This window comes from Rhinoderma darwinii, chromosome 13, assembly GCF_050947455.1.
Source record: "Rhinoderma darwinii isolate aRhiDar2 chromosome 13, aRhiDar2.hap1, whole genome shotgun sequence".
Classification (NCBI taxonomy): domain Eukaryota; kingdom Metazoa; phylum Chordata; class Amphibia; order Anura; family Rhinodermatidae; genus Rhinoderma; species Rhinoderma darwinii.
Window position 1 is genome coordinate 29,597,873 of NC_134699.1, and position 21,753 is coordinate 29,619,625.

The 21,753-nt window shown below is 44.7% G+C and overlaps 2 protein-coding genes across 2 annotated transcripts in view; both read right to left on the bottom strand.

The window, feature by feature from the left end:
* The window catches only part of RPL27 (ribosomal protein L27), a 397,834-nt gene that overhangs the window by 60,591 nt on the left and 315,490 nt on the right, over positions 1-21,753 (bottom strand). The gene's annotated exons all lie outside the window — the stretch shown is intronic.
* Positions 3,652-9,565, bottom strand: LOC142666668 (glucose-6-phosphatase catalytic subunit 1-like). Its single transcript, XM_075846812.1, has 5 exons — positions 9,257-9,565; positions 6,989-7,098; positions 6,621-6,729; positions 6,126-6,241; positions 3,652-4,892 (listed from the first exon to the last, which is right to left on the bottom strand). The coding sequence occupies exons 1-5, from the start codon at positions 9,484-9,486 to the stop codon at positions 4,384-4,386; spliced, it is 1,074 nt and encodes a 357-aa protein (XP_075702927.1). The 5' UTR covers positions 9,487-9,565; the 3' UTR covers positions 3,652-4,383.

Here is a 21,753-nt window from a genome sequence, read left to right on the forward strand (position 1 = left end):
GAGCTAAAGTGGGGCTAGCACATAGCAGAGCGGGGAGATACCTCCCTGCTCTGCTATAGTGGCGTCGCTACAGTAGTAGCAGCCGCAGCAGCTGCTAGTGTCGCCGGGCCAGGGCGCTTTTAAAACAAGCAGGGGAAGGGAGCCAGCGCTCCCTTCCACCTGCTGTACACCCCGGCGCTGCCACACAGTGTACAGCGATGCCATTCGTCCAAATGGCATCAACTCCTCCTCCTCACATGCACTCTGCGCTGTGAGGAGGAGGAGATAGAGCGCAAGCGACGGAAAACCCGGCCATCACTCGGGACACATTCCGGTGACGGCCGTGTATTACCCGGCCCCATAGACTTCTATGGGAGCTGAGCGGCCGGGTACCCGGCCGAAAATAGAGCATGTCCTATTTTTTGACGGCCGGTTTTCCCGACCGTCAAAAAATCGGTCGTGTGAATAGCCGCATTAGGGGTCTATTATTCCTAATGCAGCCGGGTGCCAGCCGATTTATGAACGGCCGGCACCCGGCCGGGAAACCCTGTCGTGTGAATGAGGCCTAATGATTGTCATTAAGGCCAGATTCACACAAGTGTAAAGCCGGATTCACACAAGTGTAAGGCCTCATTCACACGAGCGTGTTTTGTCCGTGATATACAGTCCATATGTCGGCCGCATTTCGCCGGACCGAACTCACTGCAGGGAGCCGGGCTCCTAGCATCACAGTTATCTATGACACTAGGAGTCCCTGCCTCCCCGTGGAACTACTGTCCCATACTGAAAACATGATTACAGTACGGGAAAGTTTCCCCGCAGCGAGGCAGGGACTCCTAGTGTCATAGATAACTGTGATGTTGGGAGCCCGGCTCCCTGCAGTGTGTTCGGTCCGGGAAATGCGGCCGATGTACGGACTGTATATCACAGACCGAACACGCTCGTGTGAATCCGGTCTCAATCTAATGGCCCAAACTAAAGGGTAGTTTTATGCTGGGCGATCATCATGCAAACGAGCGTTCATATAGCGCTCATTGCCGATAATTGCCCTGTGTAAACAGGTCGGCAATCAACAGATGAACGAGCAAACGCTTTCAAAAAGTAAAATGTTATAGTTGTCACAGCACATCTCCCTGTGTAAACAGAGAGACGCGCTGCTGACATGATAATAATGTATGGGAACGGGCGATCGGAGTAAAGACCACTCGTCCCCATACATAGCTATTTGTGACTGGAGCAAACGAGCGCCGATCATCGATGTCTTGTTGATCGGCACTCGCATTATCGGCCGGCGTAAAAGGGCCTTAACATCATCATAGGAATTTGTAGCCACTATATTGCTCATGTGTATTTGGCCTTAGGCTGGGTTCACACACCCTATTTACGGACGTAATTCGGGCGTTTTAACCTCGAATTACGTCCGAAAATATGGCTCCAATGCGCCGGCAAACATCTGCCCATTCATTTGAATGGGCTTTACGATGTTCTGTGCCGACGGTCATTTTTTTTACGCGACGGTCATTTTTTTATATGTAATTGGAGCCGTTTTCCATTGACTCCATGAAAAAACAGCTCCAATTACGTCCGTAATGGACGCAGCGAAAAACGCCTGCACATGCCATTACGTCTGAAATTCAGGAGCTGCTTTCTCCTGAAAACAGATCCGTGATTTCAGCCGTAATGGATGCTGCCGTGTGAACATACCCTCACAGTTAAAGGGGTTGTCGCGCTTAGAAAACCTATTTCAAGTAGTCTATTCAGGATCTCCACCAGTTAGCCGTAAAAAAAAAAAAAAATGGCTGCAAAAAGCTCCTTGCTCTGGAGGACCCGGCCTGTCTGCTTTACACGAACAGTCCATTGATTTGAATTGGAACCGTGTAATAATTTATTACTTCTGTGGCGGCACTGCAGGGGAATTGCACACTAAGGCTATGTTCACACTGGGTGGATACGCTGTGTAAAAGGACGCATTGTATTCGCCCTGTGCGCCGCAGGAAATTCCAAATGAAAAACTCCACCAAATCGTGGTTCAGTTTTCTGGCTTGAATGTCAACTTCAGAAAACTGCACAGAAGAAAAAAAAAAAAAAAAAGAGGATACTTACCGTGGTGAAGCGTTTCCCTGAGCTCACACATTCTGCAGCCCTGGGATGATGTTTCATCCCATGTGACCGCTGCAACCTGTGATTGGCTGCAGCGGTCACATGGGATAAAATGTCATCCCAGGAGGCCATACTGGAGGAAGAAACACACAATTCTGGGTAAGTATAAGATATATATATTTTTTTCTGAGTATTGTTGTTTGTGCATCGGAAAAACGCAACATCTGCTACTTGTTGCGGCTTATACCTCCCCATTGAGATCAATGGGGAAATCCTGCATCAAATAAGCAGTGTTTACGCAAATACAATTGACATGCTGCGGAATAAAACTGCACCGTGTATCTATTTCTGGACAGTTGTCTGGCAGCGAGGCAGGGACTCCTATCGTCATAGATACCTGTGATGCTGGGAGCCCGGCTCTCTGCAGAGTGTTCGGTCCGGGAAATACTGTCGCATACGGTCCGTATATCACAGACCTAACACCCTCTTGTGAATCCGGCTTTATTTTTACGCTGCTGAATTAAAAAAACGCCGCGTAAAAAGAAGCCCTTGAAAACAGGTACGTAATTTTGAGCCTTTTTTAATGGTGTGTGTGAACAACCGCTTATTGTTACGTCCAGCTTTGCTTTTGCTGGGGCGTTGTCACAAATCAGTAGTGAAACGTTTCCTCTGAGGTTTTTTAACTAGTTCCTTTTGCAAAGAATTTTGGCCACGTCCAGTGTTTTTCTACTGCTGCATGCGTGTCCTGACAATTGTTTTTCAGGGAATGTTGCCTACGTCTTGAGAAAGTAGGTGATAGGTAAAAGAGACAGCAGAGTGCCCGCTAGGTGAGGAGACTTCAGGGAGAGTTTCTAAGAAAACAAAATGTACATGACACAAGGCAGGGATCTGGCGCCTGTGCTTTTAAGCATAAACATGTTTTTACTCCAATAACTTTCACCACTGCTGTAAATCTGCCAAATGTCGACTCCAAGAAGCTGGAGGACTGTGCAAGCAAAACGTGTCCCTGCTCTTCAGTTAATGAAGAAATAATTGACTAGTATTGAGGACCTCTTTCATATCGTGGGAACAGCTAGCGTTTCCCTGTACAAAACACATGGGGGGGGGGGGGATCAAATATCTTATAAAGGAGTACAAGACACTCTATAATGGGTGCAGCAGCAACTGGGCCCTGGTGCATGAGGTGGCCCTAAGGTACCCCTTCCAAATAAGAAGCCACCAGTATGAATGGCACATGGTAGAGAGGGGGCCCTGATACAGATGGGGCCTAACTTACGCCTATGCGTAGTATACAAATTGATCTCCGAGGACTAATCTTGGGGACCATGCCGGTGGCAGGGAGGCGGGCGTTTTCTCTCATCTTTGGACACTGCTTTTGGGCCCAAGAAATGGGAGCCCTGGCCCTGAACCTTCTCAGTTTGCAATTACCAGTGCCATATGTGTAATTAATACAATGTGTTATCTTTTATATACACCTGGCTCTGTACTCCGCTTTTTTTGTGCATATATAATCCTAAAGTTGGTGAATTTTGTTTGAGTTTTGACCCATCTAATAAATCGAATAAACACAAATTTTGTACAAAAGAACAATTTTTATTTTAATAACTTTAGCAATATGAAACATACCAGAAAAAATGAGACGTTATCACCTTTGATCTGTGACAACAGGAAAATGATTATTTCAATGACAAATATCCCCCACGTCAAGAGAAATAATGGGGGGCAACCTGACAAATACAATTCGATTAACTAACAAACAAGAAACTATTTTCAGACATGGAATGGGCGTTGTACAATAATACTGGATGGGTATTTAGCACCTTTGTTAGGGGGCAGGCAGTCGGTTTTTTTCTTAACCATTTGTGTTGTCACCACTAGATCAATCCATTATTCTTAGAAATGAAGAACATATTAACATACAAAAGTTTTAAGGCTTCAATATAGAGGTGAATGGTTGCCCCTATTGTGTTGAATACTACATGTCACCACCTTTCTGATCCTGACCCTGGACCAGCCCTATGCAAAAACAGCGGTCTTTTTGTGATTCTCTACCAGAATTTCACCTATTTCTTATAAAAGCCTTGGCCCAAATGTCAAATCTTTGTTATTTTCTGGAAAGTCTTGGTAAAATATGTTGCTTTTTACATTCCTTAGCTTGACCATATTCATTTATAGAGATTCTGAGTTGATTTGTAGTCTCTAGTGAAGAAATGTTACGTATGGCTGATGTCAACCCTCTTGGAATATTGTCCTTGGATTTCCGATCTCATCTGCAAATGTCCAATGTAAACAGTTGTCCAACTCTTATAGAACCTTCTCTTTCTGGTACATAATGTGAGATATACAGTATGGAACAATCCCGACACAAGCTAAGGGGACAGCTGCACTTTTGCAAAAGGAGAGGAAGTAGAAGACCATTTCAACTTTCGTAGGTGGCTTGAAGCTGTCAAAAACATGGAGAACAACCAGAGAAGTTGCTATACAGCAGAGACGGAATGTGATCTGGTTTGATAGCTTCCCTTGGCAGCTTTCCTTATACATCTGGGAGTTAAGTGCCATGCCTAATCCAAAGAGGATCCCAAGATTCCTGAACAGTCCAGCAAAAGGAGTAGTGTCAATGTGGATCCACTCAGGTCGGTCACACCACCTTTTGGCTTTCTCCAGTGTCCACAGGAGATCTACCCCCACTGCTTTCAGGACCAAGTAGAAACCCAAAGCAAAAGAGAGCAGGAACAGAGTCGTATACACGTATCTCTTTAAACTGGTCTTGTAGATAAAATGAACATTTCCAAAAATTTCAGCAACCAGCATTCCTACAATGAGAATGGACAGAACAATTAGCGGTCAACATCTCGAGTGACGGAATATATGATATGAACTCAGCATCAAATATCCTGAAGTTGGCCATCGATGGAAATGTAGTCTGATAGATCTTTGGGCTGGCAATCACTATGGCTATAAAAGTAGAGGCAGATTGGCTCCCACACATTTTGGGCACCACTTGTCTGATCCGCCATTCGCCATCGTCATAATTTTGACTAAGGAATCTTAAAGGAACAGTGTCACCACAATTTTTTTTTTAATATGTTAAAGATGTTAGTGCTTTATTAAAAACGTTTGGATTAATTTGTGTGTTTGTGTGTTACTTTTTCTTATTTTTACACTTTTTCTTCCCTATGGGGGCTGCCATTTTTTTTTCCATTTCTGTATGTGTCGATTAACGACACATACAGACATGGAATACGGCAGCTCCAGTCCCATAGGGACTGCGAACGGGGCCCGTTCCATCCACTAACATGTACGCCGCTGTGTGGGAACGGCGCATGCGCCGCTCCCACACAGTTCAATTTGAAATGCGCGCCGTCCGGCGCCATTTTCCTGTGGACCGGAAGTCGCGGCCGGACAGTAAGATTACTACTTCCGGTCGCGGCTTCCGGACTTGTGCACATGGAACAGCGGCAGCAGACGGAGCGGATGGACCGGAGGGAGCGGCGGCGACTGGAGCAGGTAAGGGATTTCTATGTATGTTTGTGTTTCAGTGTGTTTTACTAGTGTATGTAAACCTTCTACACTGTGTGTTCGCTCAAAAAATGGCGACACACAGTATAGGAGGTTAGACCGTTCAAACCCCTCGTTTCTCCCGGCACTAGCCAGGATAAAGGAGGGGGGGATGCTGAGAGCTCACTAGAGCGAGGGCTTTTTACCCAATTTTGCAGCATAAAGCAATGTGGTTGCTTTACCACATGCAATGCTGCAATTTTGGGAATGGCTCCATCTAGTGACCAGCAATGGGAAATATTATAAATTAGAATCCAATTGAATCCAATTTATAATATTTCCTGACTCGTGAAAAAAAATAAAAAATTAGAACAATGTTTAATCACCTACACACTAATTGTTTAACTAAAAAAAAACAAAACATGTTTTGCTGGCAACACATTCCCTTTAATCTATTGGCCAATATCTACCATCTATTCAGAGGTTGTGTTACATAGAGCTCGTCCTAAGTTGAAGGAACTAGGAGCATTGAGAATTGTTGTACTGACCTGATATGACTCCACACACAACTTGATGGGGAAAGTGAGCAGCAAGGAAGATTCGTGAGAGGCAGACACAAATCTGGACAACCCAGAATCCAGCCCAGAGAGCAGCCTGAAGACATCTAGAGGAGAAAAAGATGCTATCAGTACAACTGCAGAGGCAGCGTACACCAGGTGAACGCAATACAAACACTTCTAGCAACGTTTTCAAGAACTGTCCCTTAAAAACCAATCGATCAATCCCATATTTATCTATCTATTTCATATCTTTTTATCGATCTGTATTTTTTTCTCCAATGAATTCCAAAAGGCTGACTATACAGTGTCTTGCAGAAGATAGATTAATTCTGTAATTTTTTTGTAGGATTACATTTAGATTTTTTTTTTATATTATTTTTCAAATATTTTTTGTTGAAGCCCTGGTTTATTAACAAGCAGCACAAAGTGCAAGTAATAGTATATTATTATTATTATTATTATTATTATTATTATTATTTTTACCTGCTTTTAAAGGTGATTGATGGCTTCTTATTCAGCATGATTGTAAGCAGTGATGTCACCATGACATAGTAGACTCCAGCTGAACCCATTGCATGACCTGAAGGACTCCCTGAGGACACAAGTATTCATGAATATTATTTTACATGATATATTTCATAGTTTACAACATCAGGTACTAGGTGAAGACGTGTGTTTATTTCAGTGTGCAATAACTTAGTGTAATAAATGTAGTAAGATTTTTTTTATGGTGCAATGTAATTGGATATAATATATGCATTATGAGGGCCTCCTGACCTGTGTATTGTTTACTTTCTGAGGGAAACAATAAGAACCTGACATTGAATCTGAGATAAGACGGATTTTCTCACCTGGACCAGTCTCACAGGTGACAGGAAACTGCTGGATGATGGGGGCAGTCATGTTGTTGTAGTAATCATTGTCATGCACCCACCAGTATGGCCTCTGGCCAAACAGGATCCTGGAGATAAAGAAATATAGCTCATAAGCCACAAGGGAATTACATGAATCTCATATATTGGACGGTTAACACAATGAAATGTTCTTTTCACATGAGCAAATCAGACACTTCATACAGAATGAGGGGCTGTAACTCCCGAGAGTTCTATGAACGATCGTTTGCCCGATAATTGCCCAGTGTAAAACCCCCTTTTAAAGAAGTTGATAGATAAAAAAAATAGGTATGAGATAGCTAGCTAGCTAGATTTATAGGTATTCGATAGAAGATAGATAGATGGATCAATAGATTGATAGACATGGGATAGATAAATAGATTTATAGGTATTAGATAGATAGATGTGAGATAGACATGGGATAAATAGAAAGATAAATTTATAGGTAGATACATAGACAGAAAGTGCAGTCATTCTAAATAAGGACGATCTTAAAGAATCTAAAAGAAAGTGTTGTGCCGACGGTCGCTGACCACTGCCATCTCCCCTGGTGGCTGTCAGCTTACCTGCACTCCATACCGGTGTCTACCTCTTCCTCCCTGGGGAAGCCGACGAGTTCTGCACCCTGATCCTAGCTCCCATAGTGTGCGTGCGCACGCTCTGATTTTCTCTTAATGGGCCAGCGTGCACACTATTAAAAGATTCCCCAGCCTACCCTGTACACCCTGGGCTATACAGTCTGACCTGCCCTGTGCTCTAGTGCCTGAGCAATGTTGGGTCTTCCCAGTGTTTGTCTTGCAAATGGTTCCTAGCTGTATCCCGTTTTCTGAATCCAGTATATGTGTCTGGTGCCTGTGCCAAGTCGAGTGTCCGTGACGACTTCACCATCTGTGTCTGGTGCCTGTGCCAAGTCGAGTGTCTGTGAGGACTGCACTTCTCCTGCCTGGTGTCCTAGTCAAGTCCAGTGTCCGTGACTACTGCACTACTCCTGCCTGGTGTCTTAGACAAATCCAGTGTCCGTGACTACTGCACTACTCCTGCCTGGTGTCCTAGACAAATCCAGTGTCCGTGACTACTGCACTACTCCTGCCTGGTGTCCTAGACAAATCCAGTGCAGTGTCCATGACTACTGCACTACTCTTGCCTGGTGTCCTAGACAAATCCAGTGTCTGAGACGACTGCCCTACTCCTGTGTGGTGTCCTAGCCAAGTTCCATTGTCCTGCACAAACCCACTTCTGTCTATCTTGGTACTTCTCTGACTGCCATTGACTTTGTTGATCAGCAGCTGCTCCGTTACGGCGGAGTGGACCAGTGGGTTCACATACCTGCCAGTTGTTACAGATAGATCTATCTCATCTCTTTTTATCTAATCTATCTATCTATCTATCTATCTATCTATCTATCTATCTATCTATCTATCTATCTATCTATCTATCTATCATCTACATATCTATCTATCTATCTATCTATCTATCTATCTATCTATCTATCTATCTATCTCATATCTGTCTCATCTCAATCTATTGCATATCTATCAATCTATCTCAGATAGATCGAAAAATAGATATACAAGAGATAGATAGATATGTAGATAGATAGATATGTAGATAGATAGATATGTAGATAGATAGATATGAGATAGATAGATAGATAGATAGATATGGAATAGATAGATAGAGATTAAACCGATATGAGATAGATCGATCTATCTTTCTATCTCATATCTGTCTCATCTCAATCTATTGCATATCTATCAATCTATCTCAGATAGATCGAAAAATAGATATACAAGAGATAGATAGATAGATAGATAGATAGATAGATATGGAATAGATAGATAGAGATTAAACAAATATGAGATAGATCTATCTATATATCCCACATTTATCTATCAAGTCACAGATAGATAGATAGATAGATAGATAGGCACAAATAATCTTAATTTCCTATAATATATGTATTTCGACCTATATCAATATATTGGAGAATTGGTCATAATAAAATGAACCTCAACACTGGAGGTACTCTTCATAGAATGGGTGCCCAACTTGCGGCTTTCCAGCTGTTGTGAAACTACAACTCCCAGCATGCTCTGACAGTTGTAGTTTGAGTTTAAGTTGACTAATAATATGAACCAAAGTTGAATTCCCAATCAATCGGTCAAGCCTCATATTACTCGATGTCCTAGAGTCTTATATCAAGCAGGACTTCTGCAGCATACTCACCACTTAAAGACGAGGTTGAGCCAGTCCCCGATCACTGCCACCCAGATCAGTTTGATGCCCACCGACTCGCACAAGTGGAACCAGATGGGGAAGAAAACAAAGAAGGTATTTCTTAGATCAGCAGCAAAAGAGATGAACATGAACCAGTCTTGGGAACTCTTGTAGTTTGTCTGGAGATATTGGACCATTTGGACTCCAGAGTGGTGAAGACTATCCATTCCATTCTCCATCTCTTTGTCTCTTCGATGAGCTCTTGGAAGGTTGTTTACTTGGTTTGAGTCTTCTGATCTGATGTCTGGCTCCCGGCAGCTGCCTATTATATTGTCTGTATCTAAAGCCAGTCACTGTGATCTTTGACCTCATGAACATCCCTTTAGCAGCACATTGTTAACAAAATTACATGGATGACGTAGGTAATGGTTGGGGGCGGGGGGGGGGGGCGATGACTGTTCATCAGTGTCATATTACTGTGAAATGATGAAGAAACGGTGAAAATAGCCTTGTTGACAATGCGGAGGGCAGAGTCCCCTTCATGAAAGGACGTCAGAATGCAGGTAATACTGAAAATGCTTAGCTAAGCTTTCTAGGTGATACCGTTGGTCTTGTCTGTTTGCAAAATTAGAAGGTTATGTACTTGACAATAATAGACATGTCTTGTAGGTGTACAGATGGAGTAGAATTAATTGTATTGAATATTCAACTTAATCCTTAACCATGACCATAATTAGGTGCCATAAATACTACTTTGTATGCCCCAATTCAAAGACTGTATTACATCAGCTGTGGGAATTTCTCATATGGTCAGCACTTGATCAACCTCTATGGCAGCATTTGGCATAAACTAAGGCTAGGCTCACACAGTGCAGTTCTTGCACAGTATTCCCTATATTTTTTTTATGTAAAACTCCCTGCTCAGGAAAAACCACAGTCCAAGGGGTATTTTGTTTAGACATCTAGTGATAGTTTTTGATGGATTAGAGCTGCAAGACACCACTACCACAATTTTGTTTACTAAATCTAAATGGATCCAAAACTCTGTGCTTCCTAATCTCTTAGTATATCTGTAAAGGATCTGCCAGGCACAACTTCTGTGTATACTCCCATAGGTAATCAGTCTGCACCTGAGTCTATGTCTCTGAGACTGACTCCATCTTCCACCACTCAGGATGGCAGGCTTAGGAGTGGGAGAGCCTATCGTAGCCTGGCCAGACGGAGCTAGCTCCCGCCCTCTGTCTATTTATACCTGCCTTTCCTGTTCCTCCTTTGCTTGTAATTCTTCTCGTGTGGTTTCCTGGCCCAGCTACAGCTTCTACTATTTGATCCTGCTCCATACTGACCCTGGCTTACTGACTACTCTCCTGCTCTGCGTTGGTACCTCGTGCACTCCTAGTTTGACTCGGCTCGTTCACACCTCTTATTGCTCACGGTGTTGCCATGGGCAGCTGCCCCTTTCCCTTTGCTTTGTGTTCCCTTGTCTGTTTATCTCGTGCACTTACCCCGTCGCCTAGGGCGGGTCGTTGCAAGTAGGCAGGGACAGAGTGGCGGGTAGATTATGGCTCACTTGTCCGTTTCCCTACCCCCGTCATTACATAATCACAAGCCCGTATACCTAGTCTACCCTGCTCCCTGACACTACTATGGACCCCCTTGAGACCCTGGCCCAGCAAATGCAGGGTCTCTCCCTACAGGTCCAGGCCCTGGCTCAGAGGGTCACCAGCCTGACGCTGCCATGGTAGTGCCCCTCACCTCACCTCTTGAACCCCACCTCAAGTTGCCTGACCGGTTCTCAGGGGACCGGAGGACTTTTCTCTCCTTTCGGGAGAGTTGTAGGCTCTACTTTCGCTTAAAGCCTCATTCCTCAGGTTCTGAGAGCCAGCGGGTGGGTATAATTATGTCCTGGCTCCAGGAAGGGCCTCAAGAGTGGGCCTTCTCCTTGGCTCCTGACGCCCCTGAACTTTCCTCCGTTGATCGTTTCTTTTCTGCTCTTGGACTCATTTATGACGAGACTGACAGGACTGCCTTTGCCGAGAGTCAGCTGGTGACCTTACGTCAGGGTAAGAGACCTGTTGAGGAGTATTGTTCTGACTTTAGGAAGTGGTGCGTAGCTTCTCGGTGGAATGACCCTGCCTTAAGGTGCCAGTTTAGGTTGGGTCTGTCGAACGCCCTGAAAGACCTGCTAGTTAGCTATCCCTCTTCTGACTCCCTAGACCAGGTTATGGCTTTAGCGGTACGACTTGACCGACGTCTCAGTGAACGACAGCTTGAACGTTTTTGTGTTTTCCCCTCTGACTCCCTCATGATGCCTCCCGAGGTCCCGTTGCTTCGCTCTTCCACGGAAGACTCGGAGGTACCTATGCAACTCGGGGCCTCCGTGTCCCCCCGACAACGTAGAGAGTTCCGCAGGAAGAATGGTCTCTGCTTCTATTGTGGGGATGACAAGCATCAAGTGAACACCTGTCCTAGGCGTAGGAATAAGCAGCCGGAAAACTTCCGCGCCTAAGTGATCATCGGGGAGGTCACTTGGGCGCACAGGTATTTCCCGTAAATATAAAACGTAATAAAATCTTGCTTCCCTTTCAGGTCTCTTTTGGTGGTAGGTCTGCTACCGGCAGTGCCTTTGTGGATTCAGGATCTTCTGCTAATATCATGTCTGTGGAATTTGCTATGTCTCTAGCTATGCCTTTAATTGATTTGCCTAAACCTGTCCCGGTAGTGGGTATCGACTCCACTCCTCTTGCTAATGGTTATTTTACACAGCATCCCTGTTTTCGAACTCCTTGTTGGCTCCATGCATTTGGAGCAGTGCTCTGTACTGTTGATGCAGGGATTATCGTCCGATTTGGTTTTAGGCCTTCCCTGGTTGCAGTTGCATAATCCCACGTTTGACTGGAATACTGGGGAGCTTACCAAATGGGGTAATGAATGCTTGACGTCATGTTTTTCTGTTAATTCTATTTCTCCCCCTGAGGAGGTGAACACGTTACCTGAGTTTGTTCAGGACTTCGCTGATGTTTTCTCTAAGGAGGCCTCCGAAGTGTTACCTCCTCATAGAGAATACGATTGCGCTATCGAATTGGTACCAGGAGCTAAGCTTCCTAAGGGTAGGATATTTAATCTTTCTTGTCCCGAACGTGAAGCCATGAGAGAGTATATCCAGGAATGCCTGGCCAAGGGTTACATTCGCCCCTTTACTTCTCCGGTAGGTGCTGGCTTCTTCTTCGTAGGGAAGAAGGATGGTGGTCTTAGGCCATGCATTGACTACCGTAACTTGAATAAAGTCACTGTAAGGAACCAGTATCCCCTTCCTTTGATTCCTGATCTCTTTAATCAGGTTCAGGGGGCCCAATGGTTCTCTAAGTTTGATCTACGGGGGGCGTATAACCTTATCCGCATCAAAGAGGGGGATGAGTGGAAGACTGCGTTTAACACGCCCGAAGGTCATTTCGAATGCCTCGTCATGCCCTTTGGGTTGTGTAATGCTCCTGCGGTCTTCCAGAATTTCATAAATGAGATTTTGAGAGATTACCTGGGGGTATTTCTTGTAGTGTACCTTGACGACATACTGGTGTTTTCCAAGGACTGGTCCTCCCACATTGAGCATGTCAGGAAGGTCCTCCAGGTCCTTCGGGAAAACAAACTGTTTGCGAAAACCGAAAAATGTGTGTTTGGGGTACAGGAAATACAATTTTTGGGTCAAATCCTCACTCCTCATGAATTCCGCATGGACCCCGCCAAGGTCCAGGCTGTGGCGGAATGGGTCCAACCTGCCTCCCTGAAGGCGTTACAGTGTTTTTTGGGATTCGCTAATTATTACAGGGTATTTAATGCTAACTTCTCGGTCATCTCTAAGCCTCTTACAGACCTCGCTCGCAACGGTGCTGATCTCCTCCACTGGCCTCCTGAGGCTGTCCAGGCTTTTGAGGTCCTTAAGAAGTGCTTTATCTCGGCCCCGGTGCTGGTTCAGCCCAACCAAATGGAGCCATTTATCGTGGAAGTTGACGCATCCGAGGTGGGAGTGGGGGCTGTCTTGTCCCAGGGTACCAGGTCCCTCACCCATCTCCGTCCCTGTGCCTACTTCTCCAGGAAGTTTTCGCCCACTGAGAGTAACTATGATATTGGCAACCGCAAACTCTTAGCCATTAAATGGGCATTTGAAGAGTGGCGCCACTTCCTGGAGGGGGCTAGGCACCAGGTAACAGTCCTTACCGACCACAAGAATCTGGTTGTCCTAGAATCTGCCCGGAGGCTAAACCCGAGACAAGCTCGATGGGCGCTATTTTTTTACCAGATTCAACTTTTTGGTTACCTATAGGGCTGGGTCTAAAAATATTAAGGCCGATGCACTGTCGCGTAGCTTCATGGCCAGCCCTCCTTCGGAGGAAGATCCTGCTTGTATTTTGCCTCCTGGTATAATCATTTCTTCTATTGATTCTGATTTAGCCTCTGAAATTGCGGCTGATCAAGGTTCAGCTCCCGGGAACCTTCCTGAGGACAAGCTGTTTGTTCCCCTGCAATACCGGCTAAGGGTACTTAGGGAAAATCATGACTCCGCACTATCTGGTCATCCAGGCATCCTGGGTACCAAACACCTCATTGCCAGAAACTATTGGTGGCCTGGGTTGCCTAAAGACGTTAAGGCCTACGTCGCCGCTTGTGAGGTTTGTGCTAGGTCCAAGACTCCCAGGTCCCGACCAGCGGGCTTACTACGTTCTTTGCCCATTCCCCAGAGACCTTGGACCCATATCTCCATGGATTTTATCACCGATTTGCCTCCATCTCAAGGCAAGTCGGTGGTGTGGGTGGTAGTAGACCGCTTCAGTAAGATGTGCCACTTTGTGCCCCTCAAGAAACTACCCAACGCCAAGACGTTAGCTACCTTGTTTGTCAAACACATCCTGCGTCTCCATGGGGTCCCTGTCAATATTGTTTCGGACAGAGGGGTACAATTTGTTTCTTTGTTTTGGAGAGCTTTCTGTAAAAAGTTGGAGATTGATCTGTCCTTCTCCTCTGCCTTCCATCCTGAAACTAATGGCCAAACTGAGAGGACTAATCAATCTCTAGAACAATATTTAAGGTGTTTTATCTCTGACTGTCAAGATGATTGGGTCTCATTCATTCCCCTCGCAGAATTTTCCCTTAATAACCGGGTCAGTAACTCGTCAGGGGTCTCCCCCTTTTTCTGTAATTTTGGGTTTAATCCACGGTTCTCCTCCGTTTCACCTGGTAGTTCCAACAATCCCGAGGTAGAGGTCGTTCATCGGGAACTGTGCACAGTCTGGGCCCAGGTTCAGAAGAACCTAGAGGCGTCCCAGAGCGTACAAAAAACTCAGGCTGATAGAAGACGTTCTGCTAACCCCTTGTTTATGGTCGGGGATCTGGTGTGGTTATCGTCTAGGAACTTGCGCCTTAAGGTCCCGTCCAAGAAGTTTGCTCCCCGGTTTATTGGGCCGTATAAGGTCATTGAATTCCTCAATCCTGTCTCCTTCCGACTGGAGTTGCCCCCATCTTTTCGAATACACGACGTGTTTCATGCCTCCCTCCTTAAACGCTGCTCCCCGTCCTTGGCTCCCTCGAGGAAACCTCCTGTTCCCGTTCTCACCCCTGAGGGGGTGGAATTCGAGGTGGCCAAGATTGTGGACAGCAAGATGGTCCAAGGCTCCCTCCAGTACCTGGTCCATTGGAGAGGATACGGGCCTGAGGAGAGGACTTGGGTACCCGCCCGGGATGTTCACGCTGGGGTATTGGTCAGGAAGTTCCACCTTCGTTTCCCCAATAAACCAGGTCCACTTAGAAAGGGTCCGGTGGCCCCTCATAAAAGGGGGGGGGTACTGTAAAGGATCTGCCAGGCACAGCTTCGGGGTTAACGCCCATAGATAATCAGTCTGCATCTGCTTCTATGTCTGTGAGACTGACTCCATCTTCCACCACTCAGGATGGCAGGCTTAGGAGTGGGAGAGCCTATCGCAGCCTGGCCAGACGGAGCTAGCTCCCGCCCTCTGTCTATTTATACCTGCCTTTCCTGTTCCTCCTTTGCTTGTGATTCTTCTCGTGTGGTTTCCTGGCCCAGCTACAGCTTCTACTATTTGATCCTGCGCCATACTGACCCTGGCTTACTGACTACTCTCCTGCTCTGCGTTGGTACCTCGTGCACTCCTGGTTTGACTCGGCTCGTTCACACCTCTTGTTGCTCACGGTGTTGCCGTGGGCAACTGCCCCTTTCCCTTTGCTTTGTGTTCCCTTGTCTGTTTGTCTCGTGCACTTACTGAGCGTAGGGACCGCCGCCCAGTTGTACCCCGTCGCCTAGGGCGGGTCGTTGCAAGTAGGCAGGGACAGAGTGGCGGGTAGATTAGGGCTCACTTGTCCGTTTCCCTACCCCCGTCATTACAATATCTTATAGCGGCTGGAGCTCTGTTTTTATGATACAGAGCTCCATATTCCCTGCAAATAAATAAAGTTAAATGATAAAATTCTAGTAGCTTGCAATAACCACTAGAGGGAGCTAGGGAGCTTACTGTATACTGTTGTACATTGAACAGGGGTTTTCCACCTTCTGAGAACTGATGACCTATCCACTGGATAGGTCATCAGTACATGATCTGTGGGGGTCTGACACCCGGGCCCCGCACAGATCTGCTGGTCCGGTGCCTCCGTGCATCAGACGTACATGCTGGAAGCAGTTGGCTCCGGCCACGTAATAGCATCTGAAATACAGTACTGCAGCTCTGCTCCTATTGTGAATAGCTCTGCTCCTATAAGTGAATAGCTGCAGACCTGCAGTTCTGCAGCATGGCGACAACTGCTTCCGCCTCTGTACATAGCATTATGTGCCATAACATCTGCAGGCCACCGGAGCGGCTTAACGGTGCGGGGTCCGGGTGTCAGACCCGCACCGATTATATACTGATGACTTATCCGGTGGATAGGTCAACAGTGGTCAGAAGGTGGAAAACCCCTTTAAAAATAAAACTATTCAGTAAGTGCCCCCTAGTGGTGGCTGCAGGATGCCAAAATTGTATAATTTTATTTTATGTTTTTGCAGAGGATTTGGGGCTTTGTACTAGAAAAACCGACAACTATAAAGAGATATTAAAAAGGCTCTGTCACCAGATTTTGCAACCCCTATCTCCTATTGCAGCAGATCGGCGCTGCAATGTAGATAAGAGTAACGTTTTTTTTTTTTTTAAAACGAGCATTTTTGGCCAAGTTATGACCATTTTTATATTTATGCAAATGAGGCTTTCTAAAGTACAACTGGGCGTGTTTAACGTTAAAGTACAACTGGGCGTGTATTATGTGCGTACATCTGGGCGTTTTTACTTGTTTTACTAGCTGGGCGTTGTGAATAGAAGTGTATGATGCTGACGAATCCGCATCATCCACTTCTCTTCGTTACCACCCAGCTACTGGCAGTGCACAGACACACAGCGTGTTCTCGAGAGATCACGCTGTGACGTCACTCACTTCCTGCCCCAGGTCCTGCATCGTGTCAGACGAGCGAGGACACCGGCACCAGAGGCTACAGATGATTCTGCAGCAGCATCGGCGTTTGCAGGTAAGTCGATGTAGCTACTTGGCCAAGTGACACAATTCACGCCCAGTTGTACTTTAACGTTAAACACGCCCAGTTGTACTTTAGAAAGCCTCATTTGTATAAATATAAAAATGGTCATAACTTGGCCAAAAATGCTCGTTTTAAAAAAAAAAAAAAACGTTACTCTTATCTACATTGCAGCGCCGATCTGCTGCAATAGGAGATAGGGGTTGCAAAATCTGGTGACAGAGCCTCTTTAAGTAATTAATCTCTACAACACTTTTTAGTTCTTCTCATAACTGAGCTGAAATAAATAATATTATTTGCCAGGTACTTGCAATCGCGAAAACAAATGGATCTTGCTTCACTTATTGATTTGCCGCCCTCTATTTTGGACCATTACAGATTTTTTATCACAAGAAATCTAAGTGACCAACTCGCAGCTCGGAGGACAACAAAATCGACAGACAAATACCATTTTATTTTTGAATTTAGGTGTTTTATATTCAAATTCATGACTATAGATTGATAAGAAATTCAACTTTTCCATTTTTGTTACAGCATTATTGGATATGACGCTTGTTTTGGGGTTGCAGGCAGCCATATTGAAAGTACCCAAAGCCTCCTATGAAGATTCATTTTGGTGGTTCTCATCATTTCCGTCAAGATCAGGATTTACGATGGTTTAGGGGTTAGAACTGTTGCTTTGGAGAATTGGGGTTCCAACTAGAAATAACATCTGCATGGAGATTGTATGCTCCCCCCTTGTTTGTGTGGGTCTCAGGTACTCCAGGTTCCTGCCACACCTCAAAAAGCATACGGCTAAATGAATTGTCTTCCTACAAAATTGGCCTTAAAGTGTGTGTGGTGGAAATAGGGGAAATATAACTGTCCCATTGTGAGTGATGGCAATCTCTGTACAGTGCCACACAATATACTGGCGCTATATAAGCAACTGGAAATAAATAAAATAAATCTCAATGGCCGCTATGTGATAAGAATAACCCGTTTAAGGCCTCATGCGCACGACCGTAAAAACACCCGTTATTACGGGTCGTAATTACGACCCGCAGTAACAGGCCCATAGACTTCTGTTAGTCACGGGTACCTTCCCGTTTTCTCACGGGAAGGTGCCCGTGCCGTTAAAAAAATAGAACATGTTCTATTTTTTCATTTTACGGGCCGTGCTCCTATACTTTAAAATGGCAGCACGGCTCGCAAAAGCGGCCGGCTGCCCGTGCCCGGCCGTGCTCGTAATTACGAGTCGTAATTACGAGCACGGTCGTGTGCATGAGGCCTGAGCAAGTCATAGACATAACTATTATTCGTAAGTCAATAAACCAACGTATTGTATATTATTTCATTGGCACAGAATAGCTTCAAATTGTTAACTAGTAAAATGCAATGGCCAGTATATTAATCGGTTCTGATTGATTGATCATATCCCATCATCTGATAATTATTGGACAAATATCATCTGCTGTATAGGGATAAGATTATTCCAACTATAACCGGATCTCGCAAACATGGTAAGGGTCCCTTTTACACGGTCACATGGGCCGTGAAAACGAGCGCGACCAACGGCACAGTTCGTTGGTCGGAGCTCGTTTGCTCCTTTCACAAGGAGCTATGATCAGTAATGTATGGGGGCGAGGGCTCGTTACTCTGATCGCTCGTCCCCATACATTTCTATCATGTTGGCAGCGCGTCCCACTGTTTACACAGGAGACGCGCTGCCGACAACGATAATATTTTACTTTTTGAAAACGATACGACCAGCAGATGATCCAGCGTTTGCTCGTTCATCCGCTGATCGCTGCCCTGTTTACACAGGGCAATTATTGGGAAAGAGCAATCTGTGAAAAATCGTTTGCCTTATAATTGGCCAGTGTAAAAGGGCCTTTAAAGGGAACCTGTCACCAGCATTTCACCTATTAAACCAGCAATACCTGGTGGTGGTGGGTGAAAAATCATTTCTATATAACCTATAATTGTCTTCTTAGTCGTCTCTGTATCTTTAGTATTTCAGCTTTTTAGTGTTCCCACACCGTATGCTAATGAGCATAAAAGAGTCAAATCTTCGTTTGAAAAGAGTCAAATCTTCACTCCTCAAGTCTTTCCGGTTTACCCCGCCTCCTTACTTTTGATTGACAGCTCCTCGCCTTCCCCAGAAGATGTCCTCTTCTGGTGTGTGCGCACAAAGGGACTCCGGATAATTACGATAAAAGGCGCAAAATGTTTGCAGACCGTTATTTACAGTCGGGGGAGGAGTTTAGGAGAGGGGATAACGGCAATGAACTTTTGATAGCAGCGGCCAGTGAGGGACAAGTAAAGTTCAATAGGTGAAATGCTGGTGACAGATTTACACAATATGTAGATAGTAGTTTGAATTTGAACAGGATCTTCTATGTTTATCTCCTTTAAAGCCAGACAATAAAGATAAAGGGATTAGTTGTTTTCGTCATAAATCCCCTATTTCCTTCTGCCTGTTTACAAGCTAAACGTATGCTTGAACTTTCTTGGCCTTATTTTTTACATCAGAGATCTTCAATTTGTGGCTGTTGTGAAACTACAACTCACAACAGGAGCCGTATGCTGGGAATTGTAGTTTCGCAACAACTAGAGAGCCAAAGATCTGAATATTATTATATGACTTGCTGGGTAAGACATTGACTCGATCACACAACTGGATGTCACCACATAGTGACATTGTATCGGGTAGTGGGCTATAACCTTATCATACCATTGTTCCCCACAACTATTGGCTGTTCTAGCTTACTACAAACGAATCGGCAAGTTGTTGTGCCATCATTGCTGCTACATCTGCAAAGATGTTGGTGATGCAAGCGACTGATGACATCACTTAACCCAAATCTAAAAGTGCTCCAATCAGGTGCCGAATATTAACAATGGTACAACAGATAAAGACACAGGTGGTTTGTTACTTATTGGGTAATTTATACCAAATTCTATAAAGACCTGTAATATAATATTGTTACAAATGATGCAAAACTCTATAGAGAAAAGTGATAGTTGTTAATATATGGAGATTGAACTTCATACGTTTTAATCTGTGCTCCATGTTACATCATGTGATAAACTTACCATATAGGCATTAACCACCACATCCCCCAAGCCGCAATTCCTCACTGAGAACCTAGCCCACCCCCCTTCTGCCTATGTTAACACAGCCCAGACAAACATGAGAGAATAGTGCCAACGTTGATCTCCAGAATAGAGGGGCCCATTATCATTTTGTTCTTGGGCCCCACTGGACGCTACGTGCACTTCCCATTTCCCTTTCCACTGCCTAATTCATATATAGGGTCAGATTAATTACTGTGCCTGCGTCTAGAATGTGTCGAAAAATGTGCCAAATTTAGGCAAATATTGCCGCATTTCAATTTCAATTAATTAATTGCGTAAATGCATCAAAAATAACAGATGTTGGTACCTCATTAGACACATTAAAAAGTGTCTAGAAAAGGGGGTGTGACTTATCGGGGAAGGGGGTGGCTTAAAATACACCAAAATGCGACAAACTAAAACTAAGCTAACCAAGAATTGGTGTAAGGAAAAGAAAAGTGTCTAGCAAGATGCCCAAAATGTATAATACAGCGTGAATCACTATGATATATTTGGCGTATTTTCAGACTGCCTGGTCTAAATCTTAGCATTAGTAAATCTGCCTCATAGTCTCCTCTGGACTGAGGCCGCTGTCTACATTGTAGCATTTCCATAGCGTCTACTATTTTTACAGTTCTACATGAATTTTAGCTTTTGTATTTTAAAAGAATTTAGATGCATTGTATCCTCTGTAGACTTGCTGAACTCTGGGGGATCCATGTCATTTAGCAGACATATCTAATGTCAGACAGGATCATGTGTTCACTTCCCACAGGAGCCTCCTGCTGTGATTGAAAGATTTTCATAAGCATTATGTCTTCCATTGTCCATATGTCTTATCTAAAGCTCCCCCACCCCCGGTATCCAGCATTAGGACACTCCATTCTCGGCTATTTGCCTCTTTTTTTTTTTTTTGCACCTGGCACTTGTTATGTTCACTTGCTAAAAGGGAAAAATTCCAGTTTAAACAGGATTCAGCGAAAAAGAGGCGGAAAAAAAACATTGTGTCCGTGGTTTAGGACTAAGAAAATTGTTATGTGTTTTCTCCTTTTTTAAAGGCATTTTTCTTTTTTGGTAAGAGGAATGCCTGGGGGCTGTCCTGGGCTCTCAGATCAATGTCTTCCTGTTATTTGAAAAGAAAACATCTCACATAAAGTTTGCAGATTTCTATTGGGCTTTTATTGGCCTGAGAAATGTAGACGTTAAACAGAGCACAGAGATCCTCTGGGATAAAAAGCAGCAGGTTATATTGGGGACCCATCTGTTACTGGTTGACACTACCAGTGAAAGAGCAGTGTTACCACCCCTTTGGCTAGTATAGCCTCATTTGCATATTTAGAAAAAAGCTCATAACTTTTACAATTATAAACATTTTAGGACACAACTTTCACTGGAATTATCAGTGTGACAGCGCCTGTCAGATTAGCTAGGAGATTGAGCATTACTAAACTAGTGACAGATCCTCTTTAAGCTTAGTTTAAAACTAGACCAAGCAGGCAGAATGTGCGCCCAATTTATCAAGGCGGCGCACGCTGTATGATACATTGGTGCATGTTGCTAGACCTGTTAGATCACCTCTTGGTTAGCTTACATTAGACCATTATTTTGTGCCAAGATTTTTGCACACCCTGTCACGCCCCATTTTAAGTCACACCCCATTTTCACTAAACCCTACTCTTTTTCTAGACACACGGCATATACGCCATCTCCCCAATGTGCAGCCAAAGTTGCCCTTTACTCTTGGTCTAAAAGTTAAGTGTCACGTAATCTCTGTGGGCGGCTCCCTCGGTCTCCAGGACATCGAGAGTTACTCGCTCGGGCGTCGCCCGGCCTGGCAGAC